This window comes from Dicentrarchus labrax, unplaced genomic scaffold (assembly GCF_905237075.1).
Source record: "Dicentrarchus labrax unplaced genomic scaffold, dlabrax2021, whole genome shotgun sequence".
Taxonomy (NCBI): Eukaryota; Metazoa; Chordata; class Actinopteri; family Moronidae; genus Dicentrarchus; species Dicentrarchus labrax.
Genome location: NW_026136701.1, coordinates 22,446,711 through 22,466,771, shown reverse-complemented (window position 1 = coordinate 22,466,771; position 20,061 = coordinate 22,446,711). Strand labels below are relative to the sequence as shown.

Sequence of the window (20,061 nt, the reverse complement as noted above, 5' to 3'; positions counted from 1 at the left end):
ACTTAAAAGTTCTCTCAATGGGAACATAAATTGCATTTATACAACAAAACATTTATCGTCTCTCAATTACCAAAAAGAAAATCTACAAGGCTTTGTTAAAAATTACAAAAATAATAACAATAAAAAGAATTTAAAAAAGATAAATAAGATTAAAACAAAAAAAAAAAATCAAATACAGCAAGGCAAAAACCAAAAAGAAATAAATGCAAGATTACAAATCAAGGCATCCTCTCTAATTGAGACTCCTCTACGCCGACAGCAGCCTCTAATTCCTTCATATTCATCTGTCAGTAAACCCAAGACATCAAAGTACTTGTTCAACTCGTTTTTAAAACACATCAATGAGGGTGAGCTACCTTTCCACTTACAAGTGTGTATGTGATATTTTCCTAAAACTCTAATTATATTGATTAGATCAGACATTTTTTAGGGGACATTTTCATTGTATACCAAAATGTGATCCTTATTAAAGGGTGTGATGTTATCTGTTACCAGTCATACATGGATTGCCAAAACTGGGTCACTATCGGACATGAATAAAAAAGGTGCTTCTGATTGACAGAAGCCACATGGCTCCACCTCGAAACCAAATCTTCTTTTTAATGTGTCTGCAGCTGGATAATAACCACTGATCATTTTAAATTGTTTAAATTCTTTTGCTTTTGGGGAGATTGGCCATTTCATATATTTAACATGCTTGTTTGAGATTTTTGAGCTGCTCTGACTTGTTTTAATATTTATAGCTCTTGCAAGATCATGAAAAATAATTTCTTTAAACTTATTCCGTATGACTTTATTGCTGCATTTTTTATCTCCAATTTGAGGAAGTGTGATGGTGTATCGATGGACACTTAACTAAGGAAGACCAGAGGCCCTTTTTTTTAATCATTACATTATAGTACATCCTCTCCTCTCCTCCTCTCCTCGACTCCTCTCTTCGCCTGTTAGTCCCTAACCTGTTAGCGGAGGAAGCGAGGAGAGACACCGAGGAGAGACAACAAGGAGAGACACCGAGGATTAAATATGACGTCTAGGACAGCAGTATAAACATTTTATCATCTCTGTCAGATTACAGACAGTGGTCATGATAACTTATATATTTTATGTATACAAACATATATGTATTATATAGATCTGTATAATATATGTATATATGTATAATGTATGTTTATATATGTGTGTGTATATGTATAATGTATATATGTACATATGTGTGTATACATACATTCTTACACACACACAGAAGCACAAATATATATATATATATATATATATATATGACATGACATGATCATTCATTCCTCTAAAAGCAAAATAAGGAATCATAAAGAACCTGACTGTATATAAGGTACAGGTACACTTCCTGTTTCCTTCTCGCCAACAACGAGCACGAGAGAGATTGAGAGAGAATATTTAGTTCCTTCCACAGGAAAGACGCCGTCTTAATGGCTGCTTCTTGTTAATGTCATAAAAAAGGAGCTTATTTGATTGGCATTAAACTCAAGCAACAAGCAAATGGTCACATTGTTACATGAGATACAACGTGCTGATTTGTCCACGTTTTCAGATCTATATACGCATTTACAGGTTTGTTTACACATTTACAAACCTCAATACAGATTTGCAAATTCTTCGTTACACATTCACAAATCTCAGTGCACATTTTACTCTTTTACATAAAGAGTCAACATTTGTCTAACTGCAGGAGACATCATGGAGTCCACTGAAGACCTCAAGGTCTGATATTTCTGACAGGTAATGTATTGATGTTCAGTTTCGATATGACCACGATCACCTTGATCACTGTGAATGTAGGTCACAAAAGTGTTTAACAACTGTGGCTTTTTTTAACTTAATATTTTCAATGTAATCAAGTTAAAATAATTTATTTTATTGCAGCGTGTCTTTATTTCACAGACTTTAATAGTGGGTATGTATTGAGGTCACCTTTTTACTTGATACTTCTTTTGACCATAACTAAGTGTAAGCAAAGCAAAGGAGTTGCAAATTGCAACTACATCACTAGATGCCACAAAATACTACTCACTGGACCTTAAATAATAAAAGACCAGACCATTAGTCACATTTCTTGAAAACGGCTGTTTTATAAAATTACTGAACGTTTTAATAAAAATGAAACAATACTTTTATGAGCCGTTTCCAAAGAATCACATCTTCAGCTGGAACTGCTGGACTTGAGTGCCATAGACGGGGTAGGGTAGTCAGAGAGTGGTGAGAGATTACTGATATTGAATCAGCACTGACTAGTTTGACTGTTTGATCTGAGTTTGGTGCATTACGCTGTACTGACTTACTGAGAATGACCTGTCAACCACAAGATAACCACATCCTAAAGCATACCCTGCTTTATCATGTTTACTCTAAATAGGACCATCATTTACTAAATGAACATCATGCTGTATGGAAGAAGACTTGAAACTAGTGATTGAGACCATAAACTCATCCGGAAACTGTTTACTGCTTTCAGAACTGCTTTTAATGATTAATTCATTGTTGAGTGTCGTAGATATAGCTATAATTTCTTAATGTGTTGTTTTTATTACCTTTTTCTTTTCCTTTTTCACTTATGTGAAGTGTCTTTGAGTTTCTTGAAAAGTGCTCTATAAATAAAAATTATTATTATTATTATTATTATTACTGAGAAAGATGTAGAGTCATTTTTCTTGTCCTCTTTTTTGCAGCCTGTGAAGCTGCCCCCTGCTGGCCATTAGAAAGAATGTAGGTTTAAGACAGAAGCTCTGTCCACTAACGAACAGCAAACAACAACAAAAATAATTGGCATTTAAGAATGAATGAATTTAGCAGCAAATGAAATGCAGTATATGAAGCAGGAGGCTGACACACGGTTTGATTTGAGCATTATTGTGATTTAATTCACTATGTCTTATATCACAAAGAAAGTCTTTAAAAATGCAGACTAGAATTTCTGTATATAAACTGTACACAAAAAGCAAGGCACTATACATTCAGATTCATCAAGCTGCTGCTTCTCTCACTCGTTAAAGTCAAACCTTTTTAAATTACAACTCTTACATCTCTGCTCTCGGGAGCTCTCAGTAAGTCAGAGTCACTTCAGCAGTTTAAAACAAAAGCGAGCAACATGAGTTACCTACGTGGCCTGACAGCATCCAGACACTGTAGACAAAGAAAAAAAAAAACAACTTTCCTCACAACATCTGACATGACAGGATTTCGTTTTTTTACATAGATACAAAGTCACAAACGCACCTACACACACATTTACACAAATAAACATAACACACACAGACATTATATACAATCGCACACGCATACATACACAACCGTAGCATGGCACTCTTGACACCAAGCATCCTAATGTGCACATTTCCTTCAAGTCCATGAGCAGTGACTTTTAGCGTTTTGGAAGAGACTCCAGATACACACAAACACCGTGTATGAACCGAAGCAAGGCGTTTCCCACCTTCTCTTAAACCGTCTGAATTTAATTTTCTTATGTAATGACAAAGTTGAAAGGTAAAACATGACTATAAGCAAGGCGAATGCATCTCCAGTCTCATCCTTCGTGAACGTTTTCTTCCCATTCAGACCTTTTGTCCATCGCGTGTTGCCACCAAAACAGGGTTTGTGTGGCATTTCCTGTGTCCCCATCTCCACCTTTTTTTTTTCATCCGCTTCGCACTCCATCTTCCATTCAAAACTTCCTTAAAACAGTCCTTTGGCCTTCTTTAAGTTCACTTGCTTCCACCCTGGTAAACCTTCATATTCCTCTCTCTTCATTTCCAAAGCTTTCTGCAATTGAAAGAAGAGACACATGCAGTTTATTAATATGATTGCACGGGGTATTCGACAGCGTCATACTGTTTCAGGGGAAGTGTTGGTGTTTTTCCTGTAACTCATAATAGCTGTGGAGCCATCAACCATTAGTCACTGTAATTAAAGAAAAAAAGCAAAACAAACACAATATGACACAACATATGTAATTGTATGGTCTGTAGAAAGATCTTTTTTTTTACCTCAGTGTCATTTTTCAAATTGCAGTAAATCTTGTTTTAAAACGTGGTTTGTTAATAAAGTTCTTCTACACTAGATTGTCAGGTATGTTAGATCAAAAACTCCTGACTGTGAAAGGACCAAGAAATATCATTTGATGAAAGTCTGAGGACTGAAACAAGTTAATTAAAGTGAGTTAAAGTAATTTCTTGGTTCTTTCACAGCTAGACGACGATGTTACAATGAACTTTCAGGGCAGATATTTTCATGTTAAAGTGCATCAGGACTTCTCTGATGTATATTTTTGACATTTGTACCTGTTTCTGTAATAATATACAGTCTCAATTCTGGTCTGTATGACAGCACAAACCCAATTCTATCTTACAAGGGCAGTTTAGTTGTTTCATGCCTCCATTTTGTGCTCTACAGACAGACAGACAGACAGACAGACAGACAGACAGTGAGTCAGACTGCAGTGTTGCTGATGGTGAATGTGTTTATTTGAACTGAGAGGAAAGAGTCTCATGTGGAAGGTGTGTGAGAGAGAGAGAGAGAGAGAGGAGTAGCAGCAGCAGAGAAGTGTACAGCAGTGCGGTGTAGTGGAAGGTGTTCAGACACCTTTCAGAGAGGAGAAGAGAGGAACAATGGATGCACAATTAAATGTCTTAATTATCACAATAGTGTACGTTTGTTGTGTTTAAACACCTCAATTACAACCTCAAATGTTCATATTAAGGAAGTGTGTTAAATATACTGAATTCAAGGTTGTCATTGAGGGTTATATGGAAGCCCATTCCTGCTAATTGTTATATACTATATAGTAATACTGAGATAAGGACTTATCTCATTAAAGATTAATCTGCCAATTATTTTTTTGCTTAATTGTTTTCTTTTGTCTATGAAATCTTAGAAAAAACGGTGAAATATATCCATATAAGCCCAAAGTGACGTCTTCAAAAGTCTCTGTGTTTGACCGACCAATGGATATTAGATTTAAAATGATATATAACAGAGAAAAGAACCAAATGGTGCTGGTATTATTTCTTGATGAATGACAATTAAATTAATAATTATTATTATTATTAATAAAAAAATAATTATCCAAAATGGATGCTGATCAATTTTCATATTATGAATAAATGAACAGACTGGAACAGTTTCAGGTCTTTGAGACAATGTGAAAAATGTGCTGACTAATTCAAAATGATGATATAGTGACAATTTTGGCTGTTAGTATTATTATGCAGTAAGTATGACTTACTGCATAATATACAGGAATACAACTAATATATACTGTTACTAAAGTTAACGCTGCAATCTTGTGAGAGTGAGAGTTTCTATTTTTAGCATTCCTAATATCTCATCTCTTTTTTTTTTCTTAGCAGGAATGGGATCTGAGTTTGATTCATATGTCATTTCATATTTGTTATCTTCTGTGTGAGAGGGTGCCGGAGTGCTAAATCCTTTCCATCACTGCAGGTGATATAAAGGACGACAGAGTAATCGGGATGATCTTTTCAGATGTAATCGTGCAGCCGAGCACAAAACTTTCCTCCTCCACCAGCACCGCACTGAGGAGACAGAGTGGAACAGGAGTGACTCAGAGTTTTCAAATCCACATAAAGAAACACAGAGTGCGGACGTGCTGGAGAGAGGGAAAAGGGTCGCAGATGCTGATGAATCACATGAGGGGCTTTTCTTACCTGAATCCACCTACAACTTGGTCTGTAAAGTGAGAGTTAGATGGAGTTAGGATGGATGACATGAACGAGGTGTTGTAGTAATCCAGTATAGATTCAGAGGACAGGTCCACCTTTGAATAGTCTCCCTATATTATACATGAGTTATGATCAATCTCAACTGCTGACATTGGTTTCGATGTGCTCGCTTTCTATCAGTCTGCATGTGCCTCAGTGATGATAGATATATTACAGTAATGGTGGGTGTTTCAGATTAGTTTCTTCTGCTCTCCAGCTCTTGGAAGTAGCTTCCTGATGCAGCATTACACCGTCAGTGTTTAGTTACTCGTCTATGAAACCGCCACGAGCAGACAGAAACTGTCACGGTTTTAAATGTCCTACAATGGATTTCTCCTTTTAAAGATAATGATGGGAGACCAACTCAAATCCTGTACCCTTGAATTACAATAATATACCTGTTCTTTATGCTCTAATTTGCTATGAGTAATAAAACAAATGCTCACAACAAAGTGTAAGCTAAAGTCTAGTTTAGATATTTCAATATGTTACATATATATGTTGAAAGTTACTTAAAATAATTATCAGATTGTAAGTTTTATTTGGCAAAATATCCTAAAAAGTTTGATCAAGGGAGGTAAAAACTGATGTTCGTAACACTACAAACCATAAATGAAAATGAGAGGACCAGGTTTTGTGCGGCAGGGTTTGTGGGTTTACTGACCTCAAAGTCCTGGTCGGACAGGTAAATCTCCAGGCGGAGCGGGTCGACTCCCTCTGGGAGCGGCCGGGCCTGCAGCTGAGCCAGAGGGAAGGTGTTCTGACAGAGCCGGGCCAACACGTCCTCCACCAGGATGATCTGGTTACACACCTCCGCCTCCTGCACCCAGAACAGAGGACACTGCGTGAAGTCTTTTGTAATGACAGCGGGCGTTTAGACAACTACTTTACGTGTGAGAGAGAATTAGATGTTAAGAAAGAGACTGTGGGTGTTTATTTCCTGTGTAATTTAAGTATTTTCAAGCTCAGGATAAAAAAACTACTGACAGGAAATCTCAATATATAAGCAGACTGACTGAAAACCCTTCTGCCTGATAATTAATGAGAGTATATTTTAACAGCTTCTGTGATTCCACCAGAGTACGATATCAGGTGTTGCTGACCCTCTCGGTGATCTCAGCCACGTCCTCTCTGTGCTCCCAGCTGGGGAACATGTTGGTGAAGGTGAGCGGCTCCAGACCGGCGTGGATCAGATACGACTTCTGCGGCTTCTTCTCGTTCTTCTCTGCAGGCGAAAATCCTCAAATTACTGGCATGACTCAAATTTGAAGCACTATTGTCATTTCAGCAGGTGCGGTTACATTTTGGGACAGTGCAGCACATTTTTATTTTACAAAAAAAACATTTTTTTTTTACTTTCTTGTGCTTTCATTTCAAAATCTAAATTAATTTTCCTGATAATTTTTTGATTACTTCATTGCATACTGGTAGTTATACCAAGTTTAACCAGTTATACCACAAAAAACTATAAACCAATCTTATTATGTACAGTTCAAACTGAAAACCTGCCATTAAAAAACAAAATGGCAACATGAACAATTGAAGCACTTGGATGTATAATAACTTATATATATAATAATATATAAATGATATAATAGTGCAGCTATCACCTGCCATTTGCTGAAGCATTTCTTTATTGACCATCACCCTAACCTTTGCAGTACTGCAGCACAGTCTCCATCGCACACTTTCTGTCTGCATCCCAGCGGATACGGGCCGAGCCGGTGCACTCGCTGTCCTGAGGCCACCAGCCCTGCCACAGGTAGACCTCGTGGAAGTTATCCACCAGGAACAAAGCTGTCAGGGAGAGAAATCATTATATCACTACATGACGTACACACAGGACTAATTTAAAGCTGACTTCACTTCATCATGGTGTATTCATTGCCCGTAAGTTTGTGTCCAGGCCTCACCGGGTTGCGGTGCGTTGTACAGGTCTTCCTGCAGGAAGGGCAGAGAGCTGACCAGCTCTGAAGCTCTGGACAGGTGGAAGGACTCAGTCGCCACAAACTCTCCAGATGTGCTGCTCAGCTGGAAAAGCCGTGGAGTGAAGTTGAATTTACCTGGATCTGAAAGTAAAATAAAAAACAGATAAATCATTCCTCCAAGTTTACATTCACATGTAGCAATGTAGCACCTGACTTTGGAGCTGTGTATTGCACCTAATGGCTTTTACTATATACTTATATCTTTTTCATCACTAAATGAAAACTTTCAACTACCAAAACATAAATCCTGTCGTCATTTATTAATTTGTTGATCACATACTGTCTGATTTTATTAATAAGTTTTGTTATCTTTATTGTTGGGGAAGTGATTTTGGAAGCATAGCTTTGCAATCTACCAATCACAGCAGAGCTACACAAAGGGAAAAATCTAGTTTGGTTAACTAAAGCTACTAAAATGTAATTCAATGTACTTTGTAATAGAAATGATCAAATTTACAATGTACATGCTGTTAAATTATAATATAATATAATAAGAAAGTCACATGCCAGCAAAAAATGCCACTCAACTAAGTTTACTGCAAAAAGTGGCCACTTGTTCTAAGGTCATATATACATCCCAAAAAATAAATACCCCACTATCCATAGGGACGTGAGAACACAGCTCACAAGTAAAAATGTAGGTTTTGTCGGTGGAGCTAGTCAGTGTCATGTATTTGTTCAAGTATGGCCATGTTGATTCTTCCTCAGGCTGAGATTCTTGAGGTTTATCCACGACGATGCTGTCGCTGTGTGAGCGCAGAGCAACAGCCGCACTGTTGTACAGACGTGTGTAGCTGTCTGACAACTATATTGCCTGGGCATGCTCACAGCAGTCAGGATGAAAGAAAAATAACTGTATGAGTTGTGTATGAGTTGATGCATTATGTCAGACTGAGACAGAGAGTACACAGGCACAGACAGACTGTACCTTGCAGCATGCAGTCGTAGGCCTTCCTGTCTTTTCTCCCCAGCGCCTCCCAGAAGCCTGGAGGCTCCATTCCCTCATCACACTCATGGATGGTCACCTTACTGCTGCTGTGGAGACCGGCCTCCAACGGACACCTGAGAGAAACAAGAGGAAAAGAGATTTCAACGCAGTGTGCAAGAATACAAAACCCGCCACTGAATAGTATTTTAAAGTCATCCTACAGCTTCTTTATAAAAACTCACTGTTCTTTAATCTTCAGTGCGGCCGTGTTTCCAACACTGCGAGTGTGTAGCTGCGTCTTGCAGCCGTGCCACAGGTAGATGATGGCCTTGTTGATGTTGAGCAGGATCATGGAGGCTCTGGAGCGCAGGCTGCTGCAGTGACACGCCACCTCCAGCAGGTGGCCCTCCACCGGCACCTCGCCCCGCACGCAGTACAGACGCCACTCACCTGGACACAGACGAGAGGGTGAATATGATCAGTGGAGTGACAAGAAGGGTTTAATTTATTGCTCAGTATTCTACAAAAACACATACATGTCAGATGTAAAATAACTGTTTTGTAAGTAAATTACAATAAATGAGTCATATTAATAACAATGTTGACTCATTATGTTATTTACTTTCATAAGTAAAAGCTTTTAGAATAAGACAATTAAAGAAATAGGCATTTGATACATTTTTCCAGCAGCTGATGTTTCTATAATGAATTTTAGTTTTTATCTGGTGCCTAAATTTTAAAAATATGTAAGATAAATGAAGTACTGTGGGCAAATTCTGGCTGTGGCTTAACTTAATTTATTTGTCCTCAACCAGCCTCTTTTGCATACAAACAAACATAATTTATGGATCCTATTCTATTTTATTATCCTTTTTGTACTTCTGCCTGTAAAATTGCCTCGTAGACAAAATGTCAGGGACCTCACTTGGAAACCAAAAATGGCAAAAGGTAAACAACTAGACTAAAAAGCAGAAAAGTTATAATGTTTACTCTGAGTGTTCTCCTCCTCCTCCTCCCTCTTGCCAGCATGGACAATCATCCCTCCATTGAAGCACTGCAGAAAACATGGAGGCTCCTTTCCTTGCTGCACCTGAACCTGCAACACACAGACACAGAAAACCGGTTATGAAACAAAACACTATTTTAATGATTACATAGAGTATGTACAGCTCATAGACTAGCAGGAATCTGCAGACATCTGAATACTGAATGATTTGGCCTCGTCTCCCGTACCTGTGCCCCTCTTTCCTCGTCCAGCTCCACCGTCATCAGCGCTGACGTTCCTTTCTCGTTGACAGTGGAGTGTCGACCCTGCCAGAAGAAGTAGCAGCATTTCTCCTTCCCCGGCCCGCTACTCCTCGCCTCAGGGTTCTGCCTGCGGCCAACTGGGACACACATACACAACACAACATGAATAGACCATTCTGGACTGTCAATAATGCTAAAATAATAATAATGCAGCAAACTATGAAATTCTAACCTTAAGGCTTTTAAAAATGGTGCAGCTCACTTCACCAAGTTCACCAAGATCACATACTTTTCACTGTTTATGTGATGATACGCAGTTGTGTCATTACATTTAGATACAAGAATATACGAAGTTCAGTTGTCTATACATCTCTTTTTGAATTGAATTGTCCAGATGTGGCAAATCTCATCCAGCTGTTATTCTGAGCATAATAAAGGTAATGTCAAATGTAATGCTTTTGAATTAAAGTTGAGTTTTACAAATTCTGAGATAGACTGCCTGATAAAATGTTTTATTGTTACCTCATTTCTTCAAATTTCTACTTAAAAAAAATGTACTGTAGATTTTCAATGTCTAAGGCAACTGGAGATTGTGTTATTCATTCACCAGTTCTCAAACTTAAGCTGATAACTGATATAAACTTAAGCTTTTGCAGTAAGTAAATTATTTAATTTTAATTCATTTTTTGACCCATTTTTACTTGATTTGCCTTGTTATTTTTCACAGCTTTTTGTTTTTGTTTTACTCTTTTTTTCATTTTTGTAAATATATTTTAAAATCTGTTACACAAAGTGCCCACAAACAATTATCATGATTAATTACAACACCAAATCTTGATACTCATTAAATGATACTGTTAATGTTAAGTATGACATGAATGAGCTGCTTTTACCAACATGTTTCCCTTCTGTTTAATAGAAGTTCAATCTACTAGTAAATACAGGTGTTATAAATATATGACAGTGACTAACCTGAGGTGCTGACCATGTACTTCCACTTGACCACGTAGGCGTCTCCCTCATGGAACTGGCCGATGCTCTGGCGTGGCAGACGGCTGTAGTCGAACTCCAGGATGTGCCAGACGTCCACGGACACTGTGCTGATCTCCTGAGTCCTCATGTGGTCCTCGGTCTCCACCGGGCCATAGCCACGACCGACATTTACCCCGTCCATGATGGTGGACATGGAGGACTGGAGGACGGGCAGCATCAGGGTGGCATCGTAAGGACGGCACTCTCGCCCCGGGGCCTCCTGAGAAAGGAAAAGGACAATGATCTCTGATTTATGATGAAAGTAAATTCAAGAAAACAGGCCGAACTAGCCTCTCTTAATACTATTTTAGCTGTCAGTGGTAACATGTGCTAATTCTTCTCTATGATACTATCTACAACATCTACTCAAAGGTATCTGCTCTCGTAGTCTTATTTTTGGACCCAGTGTGTAACCAACAGTTCCTTACAACATTCACAGATATTGAGTTTAAGCCAATAAATAAAAAACAAATGTAGTCTCTGATGTGTGTGAACTGTAATGCAGTTATGCTCATACAACAAGTGTTGATTTGCACCTTCAGCTCAGGAACGAGTTCGCTGCCTTCCTTTGGTGATGGTAACTTTGCTTCGGTCCAGTCCATGAACTTCTCCTTGAACAAGATTGTCTCGTTGTGCTCTGTCAGCCGGCCAAATATCGCCCAATCGGGACGGCCCTGGCCCTTCCTGTCAATGAATGCACAGAAAGGAAAGGAGAAAAAAATAATATAGGATTAAACTTTATGCTATGCTAAATCAAAGAGAACATGCTCATTCTTGTGTGTGTGAATATGAATAAGAAAGTATTTTTTATATATGTTTTTTGAGTATGTACAGATACAGTAATCGCTGTATAATATAAAGAAGCAGATATTAGCAACAATATATTCCCAAAAAGACTATTTAAGGGTAAGCTAAGGGAAAGTAAGCAAAGTAAGAGTGTTTGTGTCTTTTGAATATTTATTTTTTGAGACGTTTCAGTTTTAGACGATTAATGTGAAGATATCTTTGGGGAAAAAAGACATTTCTGAGGTTTAGGACAGTTAGGGTTAGAATTAGGGTTTAGGGTTACAGATGTAGCTGTGATGGTCTTTGGTGTGTTTGGGGGCAATAGGGAAGGTCTTCTAGTATTGAGGGTCCTGACAAGTGCAGGTATTTACTTGTAATAATCACATTGTGAGGACATAAATGTGTTCACACAGTCACATTATGGGGACTCCCCTCCCATCTGGGGACAAAAAGTTAGCCCACATGAGACAACCATTTCCTTATGGGTTACGACTTTGGGTTAAGTTGAGCATTTGAGATTAGGTAAAGGTTAGGGTAAGCTTTCAGAAGTAAATAAAACAAGTGTGTGTGTGTGTTTCCCACCTGGGTATGAGTGTGTTGCAACCTCCAGGGTCCAGTGGGTTGATGTCACAGCAGGTGTAGTCAAACATCCCGTTCCAAAGGTGTTTGGCGAGCTGGAAGGCCACTTTCCTCTGGGCCAGAGTCACCTCTTTACCGTGCCAGACGTACACCTCACTGCCAAAGTCAAACACCAACACCTGCAGCATGCACAGCACAACAGAAACAATGGGAACACATAGGTGACTCCGTTTTTGTGTTTGTTTTCCATAGCTGTTTCATTAAAGGTCCAGCATATAAGATTTAGTGGCATCTGTGAAGTTGCAGATTGCAACCAACCGAACACTGCTCGCGTCTGTTTTGACAACCTAATGAAACTATGGTGGCCACGAAACACTATCTACAGCCAGTGTTTGGTTTGTCCATTTTGAGACACAACAATTCCTAATTTTAGGTGATTAAACACTAATGAAAACATACCTATGAATATTATATTCCATTTCTGCCAATAGATCCTTTAAGGAAAAAAACAGCATACAAAAAAGCAAACAACACAAATCACAACAGACTATATCACACAGACCTCAAACAATAAGACCACAGAGGAATGAAAAGTGCGACCGTAAGGTGCACAATCATTTATATGCAAAATAAGCACTGTAGCTGCAGTGTACTTCTTGGTCCTAGCCCCAATTTCCCTGAACCTATTTCATTTTTTTAGCAGATGCAGTGCACAGATGGATGTAGGAGGTACTCGCCACGGCACCTGCTGTTGCTTAGCAACAAATTAAAAGCAGCTTGAAGCAAAGAGCTCCTCTTGAACAAACTGAAATATTATAAATATTGATATTTAGAGCTCGATGCCTTAAAGGAAAAGTCTACCAGATCAGATACTTTTAAACTTAATTCTGCTGTAATGAAGCCTCATTACAGCAGAATCAAAGCTGAAGAGAGCCAGTTGGTTACAGTCTAGTTTACAGTATATAATTATATTCATCTAATCCAGGGTAAAAATGCTGATTGCACATCATTTCCTTGAAAATATGAAAATGAGGAAGGACAGGAGGCTTTTGTGGACCCATAGAAAGTCTCACTGACCTCCTTGGGCTCCAGCAGAGAGCTGCGAGGGACCTTCCCCCACTCATCATCATCAGGAACCAGTTTGTCATCCAGCAGTCTGAAGATACAGTTGGTTTCCACAATGGCATTCTCAAACTGCTCATCATCCTCTGGTGGACCTGCCGCTATAGAACGATTAGACAGACATATAATGTGTCATAAAATCAGTGTTAACCAGGTGTCTGTACACATATTGACCTGCAAGGACGTTTGAGAGCAACAACTCAAACTTTCTTGATTGAGTATTAGGGGCTCATTTCTTACGTTGGTAAGCAGTTTGTCCACCTAGGATCGTCCAGAACTGCTGAGTATCTGGACCCTGTGGGTTGACCCCCTCCTCGACGGTCTGCACCTGGTTCGCTCTGCAACCCATATCCTTCTTTGTCTGGATGAAGGTGGCCAAATCTATTGCCTGCAGGCAAAAAACAAAAAATGTTTTTGTTGGTCTCATGTTAACATTGACTTTTTTTGATTAATCCAGTATTGGTGAACTAACCTTTTTAACATCATGCTTCATATTTATGCAGAAATTATGAGAAAAGTTATAACTACACTAAGCTTAGTTAATGTGAAGTTACTGTGAAGAGACTTGGCTTAATCTTTTGGTATTTCTGTGCATAAACTCTAAACTCTAAAACTAATAAAATGAATAAACCGCCCTGTACAAGAAAGCGGAGTAGAAAAAATAATGTTTATTAGAAAGTGTCTAGACAGACCTCCTTTGGGGAAATGGAAGAGCTGTAGACTAGCCTTAAAGCATGTGTTTGATGAGGAGCACAGATGGGTTTATGTGCCAATGTGTATTAGTGTGTGTTTGTGTGGGGAATGGAAATGAGAGGCAGATTCATCAGTGAATCATCTTTGTTCAGCTGCCAATACAACAGTAGCCTTGATGCTCGGTCTCCAAACCAAAACTCTGTAGTATAGGGAACAGTCTATATTAATACAGGGACAGCACTCACCTTAGCCTTCTCGATGACATTTGAGAACTCTCCTATCCAGACGATGCAGTGCTCTGGAGTGACCAGCAGGAAACAGTCACCGCTGTTCAGTGATGACGCTCTCGGCTCCACTAATCTGGTCTGAACGTGACGACGACCTGGAAAACATAAAGTTATTAATATATTATATTATTAAGATATCTGTCATAAAAGCATTCCACTCTCATATCTGTCCTTAACATATAAAGCTATAGCCAGCAGCCAGTTAGCTTAGCTTAGCACAAAGAATGCAAACAGGAGATCACAGCTCGCATAGCTGTCTGAAAGTAACAAAATCTAAAAGAAAGTTGTGCTGGACTATTTCTTGGCCTGGAACAGGGGCATGTGAGTGAAGTAGAGCGGTGAAAATGTCCGCTCCTTGTTCACGAGTGCTCATCATCATCATCATCAACAACATCATTGTTGCAGAAGAAGCGACACCCCTGCTTATCCATCCACTAAATTCATGAGGTTATTATAAAGATCATGTGATTACAAAAGAGCAGTGGAGCAGAATCGCATGTGACTGGTGCAGAGAAATGCGCTTCTCAAATAAACAACCAGGCTCAAGCACGAATTGACAATGATTGGGAGGCATGGAAAAAAAGATGAAACCAACCATGCAATATGACTCAGCACAATCAAACATAGTTTTTACCTTTGATCTGCATCAGCATCAGGTTCTTGTACGGCACGGCGCTGTTGTTGGACATCTGCTCGGAGATGTTGACGCTGCGCAAACTCACACTGCTGAAGTTTTCTTTACTTGCCAGACCTGCCAGAGCAGCCTCAGAGTACTCAGAGGTTTTAGTCACTGGAATGAGAAAGAGTACACATTTAATCATAGCATCAAAGTCAAAGTCAGTCAGCTATATTGTCAAATAATAATAAATACTTGAAAGAAACTAAATCCCTACTATATATATATATATACATACTATATGTTATATATATATATATATATATATATATATATACATACTATATGAGGCTGCATTCCAATTAGTTCTGTTTACCCAATAAACATAGAGGTTGAGATGGTTTGGAGTTTAGAATAGAATAGAATAGAAATACAAAATACTTTATTTATCCCCGAAGGGAAATTATTTTTTTTGTAGGCTGTAAACAACGATAATGTTTCCAATTTTTGACTACAAATAACATGACAAACACATAAAAACACCCTGTCATCCTTACACTCCTTCTTCTCAGCCTTCATCCTCTTGCTCTCCAGCTGTGCCACATTCAACCTCTGCTCGGTGTACTCGTGCCGGATGTCCTCTCTGGCTGCCAGCATTTTCAGAGGGTTTCTGGACGACTGGACGTTCCTGGACGGACGCACCGAGCGCTTATGCTGCACCATGGCCGAAGTCAACCTGGACAGGGAGAAAGAGCACGTGTATGAGCATGAATGCAGGTGGTGTGTGACAGATGAGTCGTATGCAGCCCTCCACCACAGAGAAGAAGCTTTATTATTTTCTTACTTGGGACCCTGAGAACCAAAGATGGTGTCAAAATCCTCATTGATCTCGATCCTGGTGGGCATGCGTGGAAATTCAGCAACACATCTGTAGAACTTGGAGAAGATTTCGTCATCCAGCTTCATCACTTCCTTCACTGCCTTCTCGGTAACTGTTATGGTGGTTTCCTGCAGACCTGCCACTGCTCGACAAAAGAGAAACTAGATTAGGCCCTAATACAATATATATATATATATATATATATAAAATCAATACACAGCAAGGGTGGAATTTGCAGAAAGAGCAGAACATGTTTTTTAATGAAATGCGTGGTTCAGGTGTGATGAAGGACTGCCACATGCTCAGCAAACCCCAACCAAACTATTAGAAATTAAATTTTACCGATTCTCTACCGATCTAGGTGAAGATGACACAAAACAGTGTTTTATAGATATTTTTAGAAATATCACTTAATGAGCTTCTAGTCAATACGGAAGTACATACCTTTGCTATTCAGACGTCCCAAGAAGCTCTCCAACTTGTCTAGTTTCTTGTCCGATTCCATGTTTGGCCTGGCTTCAATTTCTAAAAATAAAAATAATTCAGTCTCACTAATGGTGACACGCAGGTTTAAATTCTGTTTTCACCAACTAGAATTATGAACATAATTTGGTCAGTTTAATTATGATTGATCAGTTATTTGTTTTTTAAGTTATTCATCAAATATTGTTTGCTTGTTTTAATGGTTTTTGTACATAAAACGCTTAAAAGTAAAAGTACAGTTCACTTCAGGCTAAAGCAACAAAACTCAATCCCTTCAGGTTTAAACCACGCTGGTTGATAAAATCCTCGGACTGGGATTTCTTTAGCTGAGGTGGCAGCGAGGACACAGGACTTCCAAATCTCCCTCACCCTCTTGTGGTTTGACAGCAGGCGTGCTGCTCTTGAGTTTGGTGGAGACCGGTGACAGGATGGGACTGATAACCGAGGAGGAGGCTGCCAGGCCTGCGGACACACAGACAGAAATTCACAGGAGACGGTATAAAATATCTGACACTGTGGAGAGATAAGGAGACATAACCTGCTGTCTGCACCAGCATATTTCAATAATTATTTACATTTAACAATTTTATATTTTACATTTTTCCATAACTGACCATACCGGGCATTGGAATCTAATACTGGGAAAGTACACAGGGAGCAATGATGTGTGATGCACTGACCTTTCTTAACCATACGTGCCGCCACGGTGTACTGGGTGGAGTCGTTGGCCGCTCCTCTGCCCTTTGTCTTCCAGGCATCCTCGCGAATCGAAATCATCTGTTTTCTCTCCTCGATGGTCATCTGGGAATCGATCTCCTCTCCGACCTTCTGCACAGACCAGAGGAAATTGGACAACAATTATCAAATTATGAAAGGTTATTAGGTTAAAGTGCCTTGCATGCAAAGCAATAGACTCTCCACAATGAGGCTGACTGTCAGCTATCATTTCTGGGTATCTTCAGTTATATTGGAGGTATTTTCTTTACAAGTTCCATTAAAGCCTTATACAAGATCATGAACCCAAACCAAGGAGCTTCTAGATACCACTGGATCTACTATTATCACCTGTCACACAGCTTCACTATAACTTCACGTGATTCCACACTTCCCTTAGGAGCGATTATTCATGTAGCCACAGTATCAAACCAAGCAGATATAACAAAATGTTGATGTACTCAGGCGTGCTAGGTGCATGTCCTTTATAATCTACTTTATTCCGCAGTAGGAGTGATGGCTTTACATGGAGTTGTACTCATGCAGTCAGAACCAAATAAAACTCAACAGCACTCAAAGCGCCCTTCACACCAGTAGCTGTAAACCAAGCGAAAAAGGTAAGACTCCAGTACATGCAGCGCATTCGAGCGTGCCAGGTGCATGTCCTTACCTGACTATGATGGTCAATATACTGACACTTTTGACCGAGGGAGATAGGAGGAGAAAAGGTGGAAGAGAAGACAGGTTCCTGAGGATGTAGAGGTGGATGGAAAAGTAAGAGAAAGGAAAGAAAAGGAGGGAATGGAAGGAGAACAATGAGCATGCAGATGACAGAAGATAAGGGAGGGATGCAAAGGAGAGAATTCCAGAAACCGGGAATGCTATTCTTCAACTACCAGACCTAATCTAAAAGCTCTGTAAACTACGATGATTTGTGTACAAAATAAAACTTTTTCATAAATTTTATTATGCTTTTGTTATTTATCTTTAAGAAATTACAAAAGCCTTTCAATAGTAAAACTGATTGAAAAGACCATGCATAGAAATGCACTCAAAATGATTAAAGGCCATTGAAGACAATGTAAATTTTCATTGTTAGTAACAAAACAGCAAACTGCAGAAGCCATTATCCCTCTGGGACTTTAATAATAATAAATTGAGAGCTTGTCACATATTCAATTACCAATACAGTTAAAACACAGCTAACTGCTCAAAGGTGCATTAAGTAATAGGTGGTCTTACAATGTAATCTATACATAGTACAACTAGCAGTGGTTCCTAACCTTTTTGGCTTGTGACTCTATTAAAAACTACACAAAGTCAATTAATAGGCATGGAACGAATTTGATGTCATGATCTTGTCCAAAATTATTATTATTATATTATAGTAATCATCACGGCACTAAAACATACTGGAATCACTTTCATTTTGTCAAGAAACATATATTTATTGCATCACATAGGCAGATATGCACCTCATCTCCCTGTTCTTTATTTTGAAATCAATATTCTTTCCACACGCCGAGCCTTTAGCCATGGCGACAGGCTTAGGACTTTGAAATAACTGGAAAGATTTGTGCTCCCTTTTGTGCCCTTGTTCAAAAAAAAATATCAGGAAATCAATATAGGGCTGTATGCTGGCGAGATAGACAAACTTTTTATAGTAAAGCCATGTGAGTATATACACGATTATTATAACAATAATGGAAATTCGCCACGATAAATGTGATATATGTGATATTGTATATCGTCCCGTCCCTATCAAGTAGTGAACCATCACCAAAAGCCATGATGATGATTTTTTTTACCCTCTCAGACTCTTAATAATCTTTAGAGGTCTTAATCTTAAACAGATCTAGTTTGTTACAAGCAAAAAGCAACAATAAATACCTTAAAAAAAAACCTGATGTTGCTGGGTCTGGCCACTGATATATGACAATAACGGTTTGTTTTGACTGTGAAAGCTGATCTCAATCAATGCCTGGAGCAAGTAGAATCAATATAATTGAACAGCAGTTTTAATTGAAGATGTTTATGCAAAAAGGCAAAAGAAAATAGATTTTAGATTAAACTGTCTTCAGATAAGTTTACTTTGAACTACATTGATTACTTAATGCCCCTTCAAGACAGAATCAGCAAGAAGCTCATGAAAGTTTTGAAAGGTTCCAGCGTCAGCAACTTTCCAACTACCATCTCACCATTTCAGACTGCAAGTTAAGAGCACCCAAAGACCCACAGATTCAGGAGAAGCAATCACACAAAGTCAACACAAAGCTGTGATTGGACACCACAAGTCCCACACAAAGCTGATTGGTCCGAGGTTGGTGTGTGGGCCTTACCCACAGCTGTTCAGACACAGACACAGCGGAGTACTCTTGAACGACCACCCCTTCCTCCTGAGGGGTTAAACACAGGGGAAGTACTCAGTCAGGGGGAGGAAAGGGGGACAGCCATTGTTGCTCTAATAGGTTTAGGGGTGAGACTGCCCGGAGGATTACCAACCAGGGTTTAAGCAGGCAGTTTCACCCAACAGAATACTAATGTGAAGTAGATGAGCTGCAAGAAAAGTGTAAATCCTGAAATTCTAATTCTTATAAATGTCATTCTAACTGCAGTTTAAACCTACAGGGATGCATATAAATACATTTAATAGATTCTTAAACCCTTTCCTTCTGTCAAAAAAGCTTTCACAGTCATTGTAGAAACTTGGGAGTCTGGAGCTTACCCAAATCTGATTTTGTAAAAAAAGGAGAATCTATTCCCAAAACCCCAGACTGCTAATTCTACAAGCAGACTGTCCCATATGCTTCCTGGTTTACAGCCTATGGGGGCTGGATGCAACACTGATCTGGACCACTGGGCTCAAACAACAGATGGACTGAAGGAGGAAATGAAAGGGGCACTTAGCTAAAAGAGCGGGGACAGGAGCTGGCATGGTAACCATGAACGATGGGG

At 39.0% G+C, this 20,061-nt stretch overlaps 1 protein-coding gene across 11 annotated transcripts in view; it reads right to left on the bottom strand.

The window, feature by feature from the left end:
• Positions 1-2,867: 2,867 nt before the first annotated feature.
• Positions 2,868-20,061, bottom strand: part of LOC127369390 (supervillin) — a 49,462-nt gene continuing 32,268 nt past the window's right edge. For 7 of the 11 annotated variants that reach the window (XM_051410772.1, XM_051410691.1, XM_051410720.1 and 4 more), the window contains 23 exons: positions 19,446-19,502; positions 17,777-17,854; positions 17,073-17,220; positions 16,762-16,854; positions 16,354-16,434; positions 15,874-16,051; positions 15,587-15,765; positions 15,048-15,203; positions 14,372-14,508; positions 13,674-13,821; positions 13,389-13,534; positions 12,315-12,490; positions 11,483-11,630; positions 10,887-11,166; positions 9,900-10,051; positions 9,657-9,762; positions 8,909-9,116; positions 8,667-8,800; positions 7,664-7,819; positions 7,404-7,547; positions 6,854-6,975; positions 6,415-6,570; positions 2,868-3,792 (listed from right to left, as the gene is read on the bottom strand). In XM_051410772.1, the coding sequence (XP_051266732.1) occupies positions 3,706-3,792; positions 6,415-6,570; positions 6,854-6,975; positions 7,404-7,547; positions 7,664-7,819; positions 8,667-8,800; positions 8,909-9,116; positions 9,657-9,762; positions 9,900-10,051; positions 10,887-11,166; positions 11,483-11,630; positions 12,315-12,490; positions 13,389-13,534; positions 13,674-13,821; positions 14,372-14,508; positions 15,048-15,203; positions 15,587-15,765; positions 15,874-16,051; positions 16,354-16,434; positions 16,762-16,854; positions 17,073-17,220; positions 17,777-17,854; positions 19,446-19,502 (3,270 nt within the window). In that variant the 3' untranslated portion in view covers positions 2,868-3,705. Of the gene's footprint in view, positions 3,793-5,696; positions 5,719-6,414; positions 6,571-6,853; positions 6,976-7,403; positions 7,548-7,663; positions 7,820-8,666; positions 8,801-8,908; positions 9,117-9,656; positions 9,763-9,899; positions 10,052-10,886; positions 11,167-11,482; positions 11,631-12,314; positions 12,491-13,388; positions 13,535-13,673; positions 13,822-14,371; positions 14,509-15,047; positions 15,204-15,586; positions 15,766-15,873; positions 16,052-16,353; positions 16,435-16,761; positions 16,855-17,072; positions 17,221-17,776; positions 17,855-19,445; positions 19,503-20,061 lie in introns of all 11 variants that reach the window. The other 4 variants (XM_051410732.1, XM_051410743.1, XM_051410709.1 and 1 more) reach the window with 4 other exon arrangements.